General features: G+C 45.2%; 1 protein-coding gene across 1 annotated transcript in view; it reads left to right on the forward strand.

Moving 5' to 3' along the window:
* The window catches only part of mrps6 (mitochondrial ribosomal protein S6), a 104,321-nt gene extending 85,580 nt beyond the window's left edge, over nt 1–18,741 (forward strand). The window contains exons 3-6 of the mRNA XM_072513381.1: nt 433–499; nt 2,142–2,217; nt 9,488–9,601; nt 18,526–18,741. Of these exons, the coding sequence (XP_072369482.1) occupies nt 433–499; nt 2,142–2,217; nt 9,488–9,540 (196 nt within the window). The 3' untranslated portion in view covers nt 9,541–9,601; nt 18,526–18,741. The remainder of the gene's footprint in view (nt 1–432; nt 500–2,141; nt 2,218–9,487; nt 9,602–18,525) is intronic.
* Nucleotides 18,742–19,393: the final 652 nt, after the last annotated feature.

Here is a 19,393-nt window from a genome sequence, read left to right on the forward strand (position 1 = left end):
TCAGCGGGTGGATTTGTGTGTCCTGCAAAAGGAAAAATGTACATTGCGGGGTGCAGGGGACTGTGAGAATCTGCCAATACATTTAATGGATTAAAATGAACAACAATAGCATCTTGCATTTATTTAGGCTCCCTGCTGCAGAAAATTGCCTCAGAGAGTGTATTGATATTTTTCCCAGTAATTAACGCAGCCTCTCGAGACCTCAAAACAAGTTACCATATGGAAAAGATCACTGGCTTGCCCTTAATTTCTTCAATATCTCATGGGTAGCTTAAGTTTCAAATGCTGTACCAGATGTGTACAAAGCAGCATTCTAAACTATTGCTTTCATTGTTACTTCTTGAAACTTTAATATGGAAGCAGGTATAGCTTCCCATTTCTTTGCCCACTCAGGAACTGAACTCACTAAAATTCATTAAATTCTTTTAATAGGCATTCTTACTCCTTCACTAATGGATGTGCCAAATGTGTGAAGCTTATGGTGCCCTGCACCACCAAGGTATAGTTCATTCTCACAAGTAAATTGATCCTTTGGGTATAGATCGAATCTGGGATAAAAAAATGAAAAGCTTATCCGTCACATGTTTGTCCTTCTCTTCAGCCTAAGGGGACTTGAGGATATTTAAATAAAAGAGTTTGTTGAAGGTAAGAGGATGGAAGATTCTTGAACTTCCGGATGGGGTGACATTGAATACTGGGGACATTTGGAGTTTGTTTTGTGTGTAGGAAAGTCAACTCCTTTTGGTGATATTTTAAACATTTCTTCATGGGCTGCGAATATTGCTGGCTTGGCTGCATTTATTGGCCACCCATAGGTACCCTGAAAAGATGATGTGCGGTTTTCTGGTATCTTGACAATGTAGCTGACTGTTGTGTAGAGCCAGTTTGGGTGCCAACAAGCTATTTAATTGTTGATGCCATTGTAGTTGATCCCAATATTGTTCTGGCATCCAGTAAGGGCCACAAAGTGGCCATCAGGATCCTTGACTGCTCTTCCTCGGGATAGAGTCAAAGAACAAAGAACAATACAGCACAGAAACAGGCCCTTCGGCCCTCCAAGCCTGCGCCGATCACGTGTCCTATCTAGACCAACCGCCTGTATCCTTCAATACCCCGTCTGTTCAAGTGCCCATCCAGATAAGTCTTAAAGGTCGCTAACTATCTGCCTCAACCACCTCACTTGGCTGTGCATTCCAGGCCACCACCACCCTCTGTGTAAAAAAACTTCCCCCGCACATCTCCACTGAACCTTCCCCCCTCACCTTGAATTTGTGCCCCCTTGTAATTGTCATTTCTGCCTTGGGAAAAAGCCTACCAACTGTTCACCCTATCTATACCCCTCATAATTTTATAAACTTCTATCAGATCGCCCCTCAGCCTCCGTCTCTCTAAGGAGAACAATGCCCGTTTATTCAATCTCTCCTCATAGCTAATACCTCCATACCAGGCAACATCTTGGTAAACCTTTTCTGTACTCTCTCCAAAGCTTCCACATCCTTCTGGTACTGTGGTGACCAGAATTGGACACAGTATTCCAAATGTGGCCGAACCAACGTTCTATATAATTGTAACATAATATGCTCGATACCCCGTCCTATGAAGGCAAGCATGCCATATGCTTTCTTTACCATCATTTCCATCTGTGCTGCCACTTTTAAGGATCTGTGGACCTGCGCGCCCAGATATCGCTGTGTCTCTGTGCTCCTGATGGTTCTGCCATTTATTTTATAGCTCCCACCTGAATTGGATCTACCAAAATGCAGCACCTCAAACTTGTCCGGGTAAATTCCATCTGCCATTTCTCTGACCAATTTTGCAGCCTATCTATATTCTGTTGTATTCTCTGACAATCTTCATCACTATCCACAACTCCTGCAATCTTAGTATCATCTGCAAACTTGCTAATCAGACCCGCTACGTTTGCAAACTTGCTAATCAGACCCGTTGCTTTTACACCATTGTATTTTAAGGGTTACCAGATACAACTATGATCAAACAAAAATGCATGACCTTACTTGCAATACTATAATGTGCAGACCAGAAGTTTGGTCGCAATTCAAATGCGAAGAATTAAAAATTTCTATACATTTACTGTTTATATCTGAGATATGGTTTCAGTTTTGATCATTTGCTTTCATCAGGCTGCAGAGACTGCACATCGGAGCGCCACGGTGGAACAGTGGTTAGTGCTGTTGCTTCACAGCACCAGGTTCCCAGGTTCGATTCCTGCTTGGGTCACTGTCTGTGCGGAGACTATACGTCCTCCCCGTGTCTACGTGGGTTTCCTCCGGGTGCTCCGGTTTCCTGCCACAAGTCCTGAAAGACGTGCTTGTTAGGTGAATTGAACATTCTGAATTCTCCCTCTGTGTACCCGAACAGGCGGCGGAATGTGGCGACGAGGGAATTTTCACAGTTACTTCATTGCAGTGTTACTGTAAGCCTACTTGTGACAATAATAAAGATTATTATTATCATGATCTGGCATTCAAACTGTCGCACTTGCACCTTTGTTTTCTTCTATCACATGTTTTAAATTGGAGAACTATTACCCACGGAAAATAATTATGTAAAAAAAACCGATAGTTATAAATTTGAGTTGAACCAGATGTTGGGAGATTGAACCAAACCGATCAAATTTCATATCAAAACAGAAAATGTTGGAACTACTCAGCTGGTGTGGCAGAATATGTGGAGAGAGAAACAGATAAGGGACAGGATTTTCGACTCCCGTGGAGGTGCGAATCTGGTTGCGAAACGCCGAACTTGAGTTTTTTATATGCTGGAGAAACAATAGTCCTATGTCTTCCTGAGCCCTCACACCATTTTCATGTGGCTTTTTGGAGGATCAAGAAGGCCTCCGGTGCAAAACGCACCTTTTCCGAGGTCAGGTCCTCGTTGTGAGGATCACAGGAAAACTGCCTTTCCTCCCGCACAATATTTTTGTGTACTATTGGGAGGTTTGTATTCCCTTAAAAAAAAATTAAAAATCACGCTACCTTGAAGAGCTCATGACCACCAGGAAAGCCTGTTGAGGAGCAGAGAAAGGCCAAGTGAAAAATGTTTTGACACCTTCAGCTGTCAATATTAGATGTTGTATTTTAATATAGATGTGCTGGGGTGGCAGTGAGGTCTAGTAGTTGGGTCTGGTTGAATTGGGGAGGCCATTTGCAGAGTTACCCAGATTTCCCAGGTAACTGTGCAGGTAAATCCTGCAGAACTATCCACAGTTTTTGATTTTTGCTGAGAGCAGAAGGCACTTACACAGGATCTTGGGGAGCACTGGAATTCATTGGGTGTTTAAACTTCCGGCCAATTCTCACTTCCGCTGGGCACTAACATGCGTCTTCTGTCATATGTCTAAGCTCCGATGAACTGGAGACTGGAAGATTTGGGCTCCCCTCCACTAATTGACAAGTGGACACCATTCAGTTCTGTCAGATTCAGGGAGTGTAGCTGGAAACCTTTGTTATGATAATTCTGTAGCCATAATAAATGCTCCTGCAATCTGGTCTATTGCATTTGCTGCTCGTAATGCGGTCTACACTACGTTGAAGAGACTAAACACAGACTGGGTGACCGCTTTGCAGAACACTTTCGGTCTGTCCATAAGCAGGACACAGACCCCCCTGTCATTTGACATTTCAACTCACCGTCCTGCTCTCATGTCCACATGTCAGTCCTTGGCCTGCTGCAATGTTCCAGTGAAGCCCAACGCAAACTGGAGGAACAGCACTTCATCTTCCGATTAGACACATTAAGGCCTCCGGACATAGCATTGTGTTTAACAACTTCAGACTCTGAAATCTCTTCTTCACCTTCGTCCCATTTTTATTTCTTCTATAGGTCTGTTTTTCCCCTCACCATTGTCGCCCCCCCCCCCCCCCGGCCATCTGTTCCCTGTCCCTAGTTGGCCTTTGACACACCTTAACCTTAATCACCCTCATTTACATTTCTTTTGTCTTTCTATCCACAACATCTTTGTCTATCTCCACCTATCGCTGACCCCATATCCAACCTCACCGCTCCACACGGGTCGATATGCGTTTCCGAAGGTGCTCAAGTCGGGTTTTCCTGAACCCGTGTGTAAATACAGGCCAATGTTTCAGGTTAATGACCTTTCATCAGATGGCGTTGGCTATGGTTCACTCTCCTCCGATGCTGCCAGACCTGTCCCGGGATTTCAGATTTACAGTATTTTGCTCTCAGGTCATGGTTGGAGGGAGCCCCATTTAACTTGGTTTGGCAGAGTAACCTGTTTTGATTAATCTGATTGCTTATCCAAAAAAGTCCCAATTGTTGAAATCCATCTCAATCATAAATCTTGCTCTTAACATTTCACTGGATTGAATTTCTGTGGTTTAAGAAAAATACTATGAAGCAAAATCATCATAATTAATATTTGTCAGGCATTTTATGCCATGCTGCAGTACCACCGTTGTTAGTTTTGCAGTTAAAATGTCCTTCATTGTTCAGAAATGTTGCTGTATTGGAGTCGTCATCTCCACAGTCTATTTTATCTCACTTAATAATTATCAACATCGACCATTGATTCTTTTATGATTATGTTGTTTAATTTTTTTGAGAACAGCTCTATTTAAAGCAGGACAGGTTGCACCTAAACTGGAGGGGCATCAATATCCTGGCCAGGAGGTTTGCTAATGTGGTTCGGGAGGGTTTAAACTAGTATGGCAGGGGGGTGGGAACCGGAGCAGCAGACCAGCAAGTGTAGAGACTGGGGAAGTGCTTGAGATTAATGCAAATAGAGCAAAAGGGGAGAGCAGGCAGAGGTAAGTCGCTGATCTCAGTGGGTCTGGAGTGCGTTTGCTTCAATGCAAGAAGTATAACAGGTGAGACGGATGAACTTAGAGCTTGGATTAATGTGCGGAATTATGATATTGTTGCTATTACAGAGACATTATTAGAGGAGGGACAGGACTGGCAACTTTAATGTTCCGGGATATCAAAGTTTTGGACAAGACAGAGGGGATAGCAGAAAGGGTGCGGGAGTTGCAGTACTGGTTAGGGTACATATGACAGCTGTGATGAGGGAGGATGTCTTGGAGGGATCCTGCAGTGAGGCATTATGGGAAGAGCTCATGAATAGGAAGGATGCAATCACAATGTTGGGGTTGTAGTATAGGCCTTCCAACAGCCAGCGGGATACAGGAGAACAGATATGTAGTCAGATTCTGGGAAGATGTGAAAATACGGTTGTTGTGGTGGGTGATTTTAATTTCCCCCATATTGACTGTGACTCCCTTAGTGCCAAGGGTTCAGATGGAGAGCAATTTATCAGGTGTGTCCAAGAGGGGTTTTGAAACAGTATGTTGATAGTCCAACCAAGGAGGGGGCCTTACTGGACCTAGTATTGGAGAAGGAGCCCGGCCAAGTGACCAAAGTTTCAGTGGGGGAACATTTTGGGAATAGTGATCATAATTCCGTAAGTTTTTGAATACTCATGGATAAGGACAAGAGTGGTCCTTGAGTGAGTATGCTAAATTTTGGGAAAGCTAACTACAACAGAATTTGGCAAGAGCTGAAGAATGTGGATTGGGAACGGCTGTTTGAGGGTAAATTCACATTTTAAATATGGGAGTCTTTTAAAGACCAGTTGATTAGGGTGCAGGACAGATGTGTCCCTGTGAAAATGAAGGACAGAAATGTCAGAATTAGGGAACCATGGATGACAGGGGAAATTTAGAGACTAGTCCAAAAGAAAAAAGAAGCATACATAAGGTCTAGGCAACTAAAAACAGACAAAGCTTTTGAAGAATATAGGGAAAATAGGAACAAACTCAAACGGGGAGTTAGGAGGGTTAAAAGAGGCCATAAAATATCATTAGCAGGCAGGGTCAATGAAAGCCTCATGGCATTTTAGGCATATATAAGGAGCTAGTAGGTAGGTAGGGAAAGAATAGGTCCACTCAAGGACAAAGGAGGGAGGTTATGCGTGGAGTCAGAGGACGTGGGTGAGATCCCTAATGAGTACTTTGCATCGTTATTCACCAAGGAGAGGGACATGACGGATGTTGAGGTTAGGGATGGGTGTGTGACTACTCTAGGACATGTCGGCATAATGAAGGAGGAGGTGTTGGATATCTTAAAATGCATTAAGGTAGAAACATCCCCCTGGGCCGGATGGAATATATCCCAGGTTACTGTGGGCGGCAAGAAAGGAAATAGCTGGGGCCTTAACAGATATCTTTGCATCATCTTTGACTACAAGCGAGGTTCCAGAGGAATGGAAAATAGACACTGTTGGCCCTTTGTTTAAGAAGAGAAGCAGGGATAATATGGGTAATTATCGGCCAATGAGCCTGATGTCAGTGCTGGGGAAGCTGTTGGAGAAGATACTGAGGGACAGGATTTATTCACATATGGAAGCGAATGGATTTGTTAGTGATGAGTAAAATGGTTTTGTGCGGGGAAGGTCATGTTTTACCAACGTAATAGTCGGGGAACACTCCAGCAGTCAAGGGCATTCAGCTTCTGATCTCCGGGTAAGCGTTCTCCAAGGCGGCCTTCAGGACGCGCGACAACGCAGAATCGCCGAGCAGAAGCTTATAGCCAAGTTCCACACACATGAGTGCGGCCTCAACCGGGACCTGGGATTCATGTCGCATTACATTCATCCCCCACCATCTGGCCTGCGAAATCCTACCAACTGTCCTGGCTTGATACAATTCACACCTCTTTAACTTGGGGCTACCCCATCTCCGGACCTGTAAAGATTTAATCACCTGCTAATGCTCGCATTCCAAGCATTGTCTGGCATCTTTGAATCTGTCTATATATATGTTTCTGGAACATACCTCTTCATTCACCTGAGGAAGGAGCAGCGCTCCGAAAACTAGTGACATCGAAACAAACCTGTTGGACTTTAACCAGGTGTTGTAAAACTGCTTACTGTGCTCACCCCAGTCCAACGCCGGCATCTCCACATCAGCATAATAGAGTTTTTTGAGGAGGTGACAAAATTTTTTATTTAAAAAAAAAATGTAGAGTACCCAATTCATTCCTTCCCAATTAAGACGCAATTTAGTGTGGCCAATCCACTTAACCTGCACATTTTTGGGTTGTGGGGGCGAAACCCACGCAAACACGTGGAGAATGTGCAAGCTCCACACTGACAGTGACCCAGAGCCGGGTTCGAACCTGGTACCTCGGCGCCGTGAGGCAGCAGTGCTAATCGCTGTGCCACCATGCTGCCCCCAGGAGGTGACAAAATTAATTGATGAGGAAAAGGCTGTGCATGTCGTCTATATGGACTTTAGTAAGGCGTTTGACAAGGTCCCTCAAGGCAGACTGGTACAAAAGGTAAAGTTGCATGGGAATCGGGGTGCGTTAGCTAGATGGATAAAAAATTGGCTGGACAACAGGAGACAGAGTATCAGTGGAAGGGAGTTTTTCAGAATAGCGATCTGTAACTAGTGTTGTTCCACTGAGATCAGTGCTTGGACCACTGTTGTTTGTAATATATATAAATGATCTGGAGGAAAGTGTAGATGGTCTGATTAGCAAGTTTGCAGATGACTAAGATAGGTGTAGTTGCAGATAGTGAAGGGGACTGTCAGAGAATACAACAGAATATACATAGATTGGAGAGTTGGACTGACAAATGGCAGATGGAGTTCAATCCGGACAAATGCAAGGTGATGCATTTTGGAAGATCAAATTCAGGTGTGAATTATACATTAAATGACAGAACCCTTAGGAGCATTGATTACAGAGGGATCTGAGCATTCAGATCCATAGTTCCATGAACGTGGCAATGCAGGATAATGTGGATAGGAAGGCATAGGCTTCAAGAGTTGACAGGTCATTTTACAGTTGTATAAAACTTTAGTTGGGCCACATTTGGAATATTGCGTGCTGTTCTGGTCACCACACTACCTGATCGGCATGGATGCTTTGGAGAGAGCGCAAAGAAGGTTTACCAGGATGTTGCCTGGTCTGAGGGTGTTAGCTATGAGGAGAGGTTAAATAAAATCAGATTGTTTTTGTTGGAAAGACGGAGGATGAGGAGAGACCTGATTGAGGTCTACAAAATTGCGAGAGATATAGACAGGGTGAATAGTCAGAAGCTTTTTCCCAGGGGGAAGACTCAATTACAAGAGGGCGCAGGTTCAAGGTGATTTTCAGCAGCCACCCCCATGCCTGATGCCAGGTCCTTCAGCAGGAGGGTGCTGGCAAACCCAGTTAGCAGAATTCTAACAATATAATAATCTTTATTATCACAAGTAGGCTTACATTAACACTGCAATGAATTTACTGTGAAAAGCCCCTAGTCGCCACACTCCGGCGCGTGTTCTGGGCACACGGAGAGGGAATTCAGAATGTCCAAGTTACCTAACAGCACATCTTTTGGGACTGGTGGGAGGAAACTGGAGCACCCGGAGGAAACCCACGCAGACACGGGGAGAACGTGCAGACTTCATTATCGAATGGGCTTTGCTAGATGGTCTTCCGACGGTGCTGGAAAGGCTGTTACAGCTTCCATTTAATCCCTGAGCCACCACTAAATTGCCAAAACAGCTGTCAATTGGTTAATTGATGAGTTTAGTTGACATTCCGCCGCTGGGAATCACATACTAGTCTCTTGTACTCACTAACTTAATCGGGGTGAGGTTTTCCTGCTGCCGGGAGGCTGATACAGGGCCTCTCCCACAATTAAGTGCGACCAGCCGTCATGTTTCCTGCTCTGCTATACTGCGTTATAACCAGGCCTAATCACTGTTTTGGTTAATTTAGGTACGACTTTCAACTGGGCGAAATCCAGTGGTCACAATTGTTGCTAAAAGTGAATGGTTAGTTAGCAATGTCGCTGAGTTCAAATAACCAGAGTTGAGATCCAATTATAGATTTTACCAAGACATTTTAATCCTGTGTTTATTTAAACAACCACAATCATTGTTGAGGCATGCAGTGTCCCTGAGTTATTTGTTTCTGTCAGAAATTGTTTGACATTTTGGGTGGGATTCTTCCCCCGCGCCCGCCCGGCGACCGGAATGTCCGTGGCTTGCCTGTGGCGATCTTTTGGCGGGTGCGGTTGAAGAATCCAGCCCTTTTGTTTCAAACTTTCTTTGTGAATGACTTGCACGCACTCAGCGAACCATCAGTACTGCCCACTCTCTGAACGTGGAACAATAGCACCTGAACGCTGGGAAATTCTGACAAACAGCAAATAGGCATGGATCTGAATTTGTTTACAAATCTGCAATGAAAAGGAGATGAATTCCTTAATGTTTGCAATGTTAATAAAGTTTTTAATATCCGGACACACATTGTGAAAAAACAAAACAATTTGAATGCAATATTTGAAAGAAGTCAAATGGAAATTGTTTATATACTAACAGTGCATTTTCTTTAGCTTGTGGGCCGGTTGAGCAGGTTGCAGCTGGATCCTGTTCCGGCTGCAGTTTGTCTGTTTAGTGAGCAGATAGTTACAGATATCAGCAGTTCACTATTGCATGTGTCATTCTGACAGGTCCGCCATCTGACCAGAGGAAGATTATGCCAGTTGACACTCTGATCGATTGACTGATTTTGTGGGAAATAAATAATCCCACAGTTCCTGTTTATCGGAAATACAGGCTAAAAGGCGAGCAAGAGGATTTTGATTTCTTTAAACTGAAGTTAAATTTTCCATGTCATTAAATTCATTTGTGCAGTTCTGAAGGTTCTAAATCATAATTTGTTTCGGATTCCTTTAGGCTATACAAGTTCTTGGATGTAAACTGACCACTCGTAATCCTATTGAAGGTGGGGGCATGAGATAAAGGTGTCCAGCAGACATTTGCCCTGCTCATAAATTGTATCTAAGGAACAAATCTTTGCAGTCATAATGAAATAAATCTCTGACTTATTGAGCACCCAGTTTAGTTGTAAGGCCTTGTAGCACAAATGCTTAATTTTAAACTTCAAATTCTAAATTTTCTCAACTGACCTCTAAACATATCTCAAACAAATATGTGCAGGTTTATTGTGTATATAAATTTACTGTTTTGAATGCAAAAGACACTGATATTTGGGATTGAATGTTTTGTCAGTGTTCTTATGGTTAAACTGGAAATTACGGTATCTTAGACGAGTCAGTCAACACTGATCAAATGGAACATGTTTTCAGAAGTTGCAATTAATAACAACTACATTATTTACAAGTAGGGTTTACAAATACGAGGGGAGCACGGTGACGCAGTGGTTAGCACTGCTGCCAAGGGACCGGGTTTGGTCCCGGCCCCGGGTCTCTGTACGAGTGGAGTTTGTACATTCTCCCCGTGTCTGCGTGCCCCCCCCCCCCCCCCCCCCCCCCACACCAAAAAAGATGTGCGTGGTAGGTGGATTGGCCACGCTAAATTGTCCCTTAATTGGAGAAATATAATTGGGTTCTCTAAATTTATAAAAAAGAAAAAAAAATTTACTAATGTAACGGGAAGTATGGCTGGTTCGGCCAGTGGATGCTAAAACAGGACGTGTTTATAATACTTTTAAAATATAGGAAACCTAGGGCGCGACCCAGTGACCCCGTTGCGCTCTAACGAGAGCACAATACGGCCAGTAGATCCCGGGTGAAGCCTCCCCACAGCCTCCCAGCAACCTTTGTGCCTTGCGGGATATGCCCAAGCCCCGCGAGGCGCCGGAATGGGAATTCTGCCAAAAAGGGACGGGACCAAATGGCGCTCGCTAAAGGAAGTCTTGGACCTACTTGAGACCTACCTACTCAGGATCTACCAGCCTCCCTCGATCTACCAGCTTCCCCAGGGAGGCTGCAGCCAGGCACAGATCAGTAATGGTCCACAAGAATGGGGACCAGGTGGAACGGCACCCGGTGGGTCTCCGGGGCCATCGGAGACCCCTGGGTGGCCCCTGGTCCTCCCCCTAGAATGTGGGCACCTTGGCATTGCCCAGATGGCACCTTGGCACTGCCAAGATACCAGGGTGGCATTGCCAGATTGGCAGTGCAAGGGAGCTGGGATGGCAGTGCCAAGGGTCAGGACCCAAGGTGAGCCATGCCCATGAGAAGAGGGTGGGGGGGGTTGAAGGGTGGGGGTGTGCAGGGCCGGTAAGTGGGGGCCTCTGGAGGTTGAGTGGGTGACGGATGTGGATCCGGGGAGGGAGGGGCTGCTCTTTCCAAGGGCTGGTGGAGACTCGATGGCCGAATGGCCTCCTTCTGCACTATGAGTTCTATCATTCAAAATGGCGGCCTGATCTCGGAGTTCAGCTTTCCTGTACTGAAACAAAATCCTAAGTGTGGGCTGAACCGATGAGAAACTCCCCAGGGCCCCAAAAAGTGACTTGTCATTGGATAGCGGCGGGGTACTCGCTGGCAGAACCAACGGGAAACTCCCTGAAAAACCCGCCACAAATTAAGAAATTTTTCCATTGAATTCCGCTGCGAGGCTTTTAACCTCAACATAGACATTTGGGCTAGATTTGTTAGTTTATTAAGTCTTCGAACCACTACTACAATGTATGTTTGAAGGTGAGCAAGGGGTTATGATGGGACGTACAGTTTGTGTTGCCTTATTTTTAAAATGATCATTATCCAGGAAAGAAGGGAGACCGAGAGCAGGAAAACTCTTTGACCAGTTAGTCTAACATCTGTCACTGAGAAAAATACTAGAATCCATTATTAAGAAAGTAATAGCAGGACATTTCGAAAATCATCAGGGGCAACATGGTTTTGTGAAAGGAACATTTATTAGAATTATTTGAGGACGTTACAAGCAGAGTGGGTAAAGGGGTACAAGCTCCATGCTTTTGGATGATATATTGGATGGAAAGAAAATTGACTAGCTAACTGGAAACATTTGCAGGGGCTTTTCACAGTAACTTCATTTGAAGCCTACTTGTGACAATAAGCGATTTTCATTTTGTTTCATTGTGATGTACATCAAACCATGTAACAACCTCGTTATCTCCCTTGGAGATGAGTACCTGCGCTTGTGGAGGGTACACATTAGTTATGCAACAGTACTTGCAAGAGTGCTCGAGTTCCTCCTGCATCATGCTTCAAGGGCCTGTGGGGAATGAAAGACATTGAGAACGGGCTTGGAGAAAGAGTTCATAGTCACCATTGTGAGGCTGCTCATATTTCAGTTAGTGCTGGCAGTTCATGTTAATGATTCATGGGATTATGTGTCACATTGCAATTTGATTTTTAATTCTGTCGTCATGTATCTGAGTGACCCCAATCTCTCCATTGGCAGTGGGTACGAGATAGGCAACACGATGAAGGTGAACGTGACCGTTGGTTGTTAAAATGGGGATGTGAGGAGGTGCCGAGAGAGCGAGGAATGAGTGGAGTTGCAAGATGTATTGGACTGAGGCCTGCTCTGCTGGAGAAGTCTGGGGAAGTCAGATTGTGGGGGTTGGCACTTGAAAGTAGCACTTTCACCTTTCCTGCTCCCATGAGTTCATCGAATCTCTCGCAACCATGAATCCAGGTGTGAGATACCGTGCACTGCTGCTCGTTGCACTTGTCACTTCCAGGCACACCTGTTTTCTTCCACCTGCAGGAAACAATACTTGCTCATCTGGCCCTCGCATCCCACAAGAGCTCCGTGGAAGCGCTGGGAGAACCAGGGAGCAAGCAGCCTTTCCACATTGTGCTTCTTTCTTCTGCTTGCTGAAGCCTCATGAGCCAACCTAGAATGCAGTCAATGTCACCCCTGGCCGAGTCCTTCTAAATGGAATCCTTCAGTTGGCAGGGACGGATTGTCTGGGAAACCCCACCATTCATTGTGGGATGCTAATCCAGTCACAGACGCAAACAGCAATGGCAAAGCTTGCTTTCTCTTTCGGGCTCCCAACCCATTACATCAAAGCCCCTCCTGAGGGGGGAGGGGGATCAGTGAAGTAAAAACTCTTTGTCTAGTGTAGCTTTCAGACTTGACTGCAGGGCACTTACCTTCGAGCAGGAATGGGTCACCTAAAAAGTGATAGAGAAAGAGTAAGGATTATATAAATAAATATCCAAGCGTTTAGCACAGTTATGATTGTTCCCTGCATAAATTTCCATGACAATTAAATCTCCTGCCTAATTTAGGAACAAAGATTTATATTTGACATGCTTCATACGGGCAACTTAACTCTGAATTAACAATAGATACAATTGAATTTTAAGCATTCCTAATTTTCTGGCTGACATCCATGTACCTGCCCCGCCACACTAGAAGAACCATGCTTTCCCATGATTCTATCTCTAATTGATTATTTCCCCTCTCACTTATCACTGGATGTTAATTGTCCTTCTAGTTTGAGAACGAGAAATTCTTTCTCTTGTACTGTTGTGTGAGTTCTAGTTTTCTGTCCGTTTGCTGACATATCTGAAATGATGATGACTTCCTGCAGTTGCTGTTGAACCCAAGCTAGAAGGGCCCAGTTTGTTCAGGAAATAGTGACAGTTAGGGTGGTTACTGCTGATATGGCAAAGACCCAAACTACAAGGCTGCTCCTGTTGCAATATGCACAGACATCATCCATCTGGTTTGATATATCGGATCGGCCAAGGTTGGCTACACTATGTACTTTGAACTCGGCACCAAGTAAGGACACTCGTGTCACACTAGTGCAGGGCAATGAAAATAATAATATTCTTTATTATTGTCACAAGTAGGCTTACATTAACACTGTAATGAAGTTACTGTGAAAATCCTGGAGTTGCCACCCTCCGGCACCTGTTTGGATAAACAGAGGGAGAATTCAGAATGTCCAATTCGCCTAACAGCACGTCTTTCGCGATTTGTGGGAGGAAACCGGAGCACCCGGAGGAAGCCGACGCAGACACGGGGAGAACGTGCAGACTCCGGACAGTGACCCAAGCCGGGAATCGAACCTGGGACCCCGGCGCTGTGAAGCAAAAGTGCTAACCACTGTGCTACCGTGCCGCACGACAGAGTTGAGCGATGACTGCTTGACCTTTGGATAGGCAGGGCATTGCTGGTGAACAGCATCACTTTGTGGCATGGAGATTGCATTTTCTATTCAAACATGTGATTCATTTACTCTCAGTACTTCCAGTTGTTGCTATTTTGGTAGAGTATTGGTCGTATCTTTACATTTTTAATACATTGGGTATTGACTGACAAATTTTTTTTAAAAAGGCAAATAATTATTTCCATCCATGTTAGCTCTTAGTTGAAGAGTAACCTGTTTGCTTTGTTTTGTGTCAGCACCAGTAACCTCCAACATTAGCCAATTTTATTGGTAAGGAGCTGCGAAGAATACATTGGGATTTCCATTCCAAATATTTTTGGAATGCAGTTATGTCCAAGAGATGGAAAAATATCAGTCAGCCATGTTCTTGTCACTTAACCCTCTCTTTCCCACCTGCCCGCCACCCACTTGGAGAAACTGACACCCTCCCCACCCCAGGCTAGACGGACGAGTTTTGGCCTGTCATTATTTTCCCACCCTACTGCTCTGTCCATTCCATAACTTTGAGTGACCTCTGTTTGTGCGGAGTCTCTTCCTTCCCAGTTCGTGCAAGCACCGTTTACCCCCACCCCTCCAGTTTACACCGACACCCATTCTAACCCACCCTGTCCAATCCAGAGGAAGAGGATACCACAAATTCTTCAATCCAGTTGGCATTGCCATGCATCTACCTCCTCCCTCCAGTTCACAGTTTTCCATCCACTCTGTTAATGGTCATACTATCCTCTCCACTTCCAATTTACAATGACACCCTACATAGAAGATTCATGGCTCAGAGGAGGACATTTGGCCCATTGTGGCTGTGCAGAGCAAAGTCGCAGTTTTCTCCCTCCCCTTTCATTGCTCCCACTTGATGTTCCTGCTGTTCTCGTGGCTGGGGAACTTTGCAGCATGATTTGAGATGAGAACGTCTGATTTTACTAGCATTTCAGACTGTATCTCGAGTCTGTCCTCCTAACAATCATTCCCTTCTTTGCCATCAACCCGGTTAGCGAAAGCTAACTCCTCTCTATGGCTTTGCACATTACTTAAAGACAAAAGTTATATAGAAAGATTTGGGGCGGGATTCTCCAATAATGGGGTTATGTCCCCATGCCAGCATCATACCTTGGGTGTTTCACTCTGGACATTCTTTCAGAGCGTCCAGAGTGATTCTCCAATTTGCAGGGGGCTTGTAGGGCCCCGGAGTGCTTCTCGCAGCTCTGGCTGCGGATACGGGGCACTGCACTTCCAGTCGGGAGTCCGCGCACCCGCACGGCCGCGGCCTGCGGTGGCCGCTCCGTGCGACATGGTGGACTCAGCCTGCGGAGCGGCACCAGGAATGTAGGTCCCCCCCCCCCCCCCCCCCTCCGAGATTGCACACGCCTGTGGATCGGTGCGGCCCGATCGCTTGCCTGGCCTTCAGTGAGGCCCCCCCCACCAGTGAAGGATCCCCCTGCCCCCCCACCAGGGCGGCCGCGGACTGTGTCTGCAGCCACCACCGGCCGATCCCGACAGGCAAAACGTGGTTAGAACCACGGCCTCGGGAACTCGGCCAGTTGTCCTCGGAGAATCACCGCAGGGGTGTCTGTCAATGGCCCCCTACCCGCGCCGTGTAGACCGCGCATGCGCGATTCGCGGTGATTATCCGGGGACACTTCTCCCCCCACGCCGATCGCGATTTTGGAGCGGAGGCCCGTCAGCCCCATTTTTCGGTGTGGCGCGCCCCCGCCAGCAGCGGGATCCTCCGTTCCGGCAGCCGGCCAATGAGGTTTCCCATTGTGGCCATCCCCATACCGTCGGGAAACCTGCTGCCGTGGGTACACTGCCAGCGAAGCGGAGGATCCCGCCGATGGAGACTGTATGGGCTGAGACTATGTAGGCCCGAAAAGAAATCTGTGCGGAAAGTTTCACTGCGTGCCGTTTGAGGAAGTAACTGTGTGGAAGAGTACGCGATGTAATCCAATCAGCAAAGCCAGATTCCTTTTAACTTTCATTACTGCTCCAAAACTGCTTATCAGTGTGGAAAAATCCATTCTGTATTGCTGCCAAGTATTGCAAAACGAGTTATTGGGTAAATAAGGATTCACATGGGGAATAAATTTCTTGGGCTATATTGTGACCAGTGACAGTAATTACTCCAACATTTTAAATATTAAAAAGTAAATATATAAATTTCTATTCGCCACCTGGATTTCGTTTATTCTTTTCATCTTGGTATTTGTAAACCATATCTTGAATTAAAGTCTGAAAAGCTACTTCATGCAACATGTCTGTCTCCTTTTAACTAATTATTTTAATCTAAAGCAACAGTGCAGCCATATAAATTACAAACGCCGAATTATAACGTACACTTCCCCTCTATGCCTCCAAGAGTGACGGCAGTACAAATCATTAGAGGACCCTTTACTTTGCTGCTCTCGTGAACTTGTAATGATATTCATTGGCTTTATTGGCAGGGGTCACTGTGATTGGCCTGAACCCGGGAACATTTTGACCTTTGTTCTGTTGACTACAGTTCATTTGACAACTCGGCACAAGCAAAAATGTACCGTAACCAACTGCAGGTTATGAGATTTGGTTGCTGCTGTGCACAAACAGAATCTATTTCATTTACCAGCTGCTTCTTTTGAGGTGCACGTCTATAAATATGCTTAGTTATGTCCTGAGCTAGGAAATTCGCTCTGCGCCAGAATCGGGTACAAAATAGACCCTTGTGTCTGGGACCCAGCTTCCCACCGAGCTTGTCCCAGATTGGGCCTCGGGCCTCACCTCCATAAAACTGGCGAGCTGCGTACACAACCTGGGCATCCCCGTGTGCAGCATGCTGGCCAGCACCCTCTCAAAGTGATTGGTTGGATGCTGGCTTCCAGCCCGTTAAATGGAGAGAGAGCGAGTAAATGGAGTTGAAATCAGCCATGATTGAATGGTGGAGTGGACTCGATGGGCCGAATGGCCTTACTTCCACTCCTATGTCTAATGGTTTTATGGTCTTAAATCCAGGGACTGTGATGTGAACTGGAGAGAATGAGCCCAGGCTGACGAAGACACATGGTATTATTGCTCCACACTACAGTAAGGTTTTTTAAAACAAATGTGTTGCCAGCTGCCTCAAGGCAGTCCCTTTAAGAAGCATCGTCACGGTAACCCGTACATTCGGATCAGCCGAGTGGAGGGTGTGCGAGTCACGCTTCACCAGTTTCCACCAAATTTGGAAGCAGACTTCCATAAGGTGTTCGTTTCCTGCTTTGCATGTTCCCGGGCTCATTGTCTGTTTCAGATCTCGCACAGTATGTTGGCACCTAAAACTCATTCCTGACCATCCACATTTCAAGCCCAATGTGAACTAATTTCTCTCTCAATATCTAACAGCAGAGGTTGGAGGCCATTTGACCTATTACACCTGTTAAATCTATGGAGTTCTCAGAGAGCTACTCATTTAGCCCTTTTCACTTTCCTTTCATTCTTTATTAATTTTCCTATTACAAACCATCCACTTCCACTTTAACGCTTATGGACCACAAATCAGTTTAAACATCTTTATCTAATCTCCTCTGCTTTCTTCCATCTAGTTGAAAATTTAAATGAGTCCTTGAATATGCTAATCAGGAGCCCAGGTTCCCTGGTCACTGTTCATACTAATCCATGTTTTTCCTTCATCAATCTGTGTATTCCCTTCATGGACTTCATATATTAAGTTAAGGCACTAAGGTTGGGCATAATATTCTAACTATGACCTAACCAGTTATACATGAAAGTTTAGTGTTACCTTAGTTCCACTTATGAAAATAAACCCTAGTCTCTCTAATGCTTTTAAAGTTTAACAATTTAGTGTGTATTTCTTCTCTTTGTGGACCATGGGGTGACCAGGAAGGGGGCTCCCCCTCGCTCTATCCCCCTCACCCTGCCCAGGAATCCCCTTGGACACTGCCATGATTTGCCTGGCACCCCCTGTGCAGTGTCAGTTCCTCTTGTCACCAGTAAAATGCCAGCAGAGGTGCGTGAGGTGACCCTTAATTGGCCATCCAATGGACACTAAAGTACCCACCGCTGCTGAAATGCTGTCGGAAGGGGTCAGACATTCTCTCTCTCTCTCTCTCCCTCTTCCCCTCCCTACCACACCCCCGAGCCAGCCCCTTGCCATCTTACCAGCCGTCCCCGCTGCTTGCCTTCAAAGGGTTGGTTACATTCAGCCCAGTATCAGTGGCAGTTGCAGAATAACCTTACACAATGAGACGGACTGTCGGGCAGTGAGCCGCTACTTTGTGTGGGGAGTATTAGCAGTATTGAGAACAAAGCAGATCTATTTCTTGGCACAAGATTTTGCTTACATGATCATGTTCGATTTGTTTCTTAATTTAAAGAATTCCCTGACAAAAATGAATGAATTAACTTGGTATCGAAAAAGGATTTAAAATTAAACAATTTTGGGATGGGAAGAAAATATAGGAGCGATTTTATGCCCACAGCATCTATTGCAATGGTGTTGGTGTATCTGATCATCTTTCAGTTATCCAGATGTCCATAGGGGACATTGATGGTTGTAGGCGCTCGAAAAATAGTCTTTTATTTAAAGTGAGTTTGCTTATGATCTTTTGTTTATTTCAGATATTTCTTAGTGGATTTTGATGCCCCTACTACCATTATCCCAACCATGTTGGATCACTTAGGACGTGACATAGATGTAATCAGACCTTCGATACTCAAACACCGCACCCCAGATACTGATGAAACCTGCCCAGGGAAGATCCAACCCAACTACGAAGAGAAATTGCATTCTAGGAAGAAATAATCTCACGTCATAAGACAATTAAATATTTAAAAGAATATATATCCAATCCATTCTGTATTGAAAGCTGTTGGAGGGGTTACTTTATTAAAGATGAGAAGTTTTGAATTACTAGTGTGTTTTTTTAAATCTCATTACTTTTGCCAACTGGAACATAAGAATCTTTATTATTTTGGTTTTGGGTTTTCGTTTTGGGTAATGAACCAGGCCAGGTGTTGGATTTGGAGGTAGGAGAGCACTTTGGGGACAGTGACCACAATTCGGTGACGTTTACGTTAATGATGGAAAGGGATAAGTATACACCGCAGAGCAAGAGTTATAGCTGGGGGAAGGGCAATTATGATGCCATTAGACGTGACTTGGGGGGGATAGGGTGGAGAAGTAGGCTGCAAGTGTTGGGCACACTGGATAAGTGGAGCTTGTTCAAGGATCAGCTACTGCGTGTTCTTGATAAGTATGTACCGGTCAGGCAGGGAGGAAGGCGTCGAGCGAGGGAACCGTGGTTTACCAAAGAAGTGGAATCTCTTGTTAAGAGGAAGAAGGAGGCCTATGTGAAGATGAGGTGTGAAGTTTCAGTTGGGGCGATGGATAGTTACAAGGTAGCGAGGAAGGATCTAAAGAGAGAGCTAAGACGAGCAAGGAGGGGACATGAGAAGTATTTGGCAGGTAGGATCAAGGAAAACCCAA

Source organism: Scyliorhinus torazame, chromosome 8, assembly GCF_047496885.1.
Source record: "Scyliorhinus torazame isolate Kashiwa2021f chromosome 8, sScyTor2.1, whole genome shotgun sequence".
Lineage (NCBI taxonomy): Eukaryota > Metazoa > Chordata > Chondrichthyes > Carcharhiniformes > Scyliorhinidae > Scyliorhinus > Scyliorhinus torazame.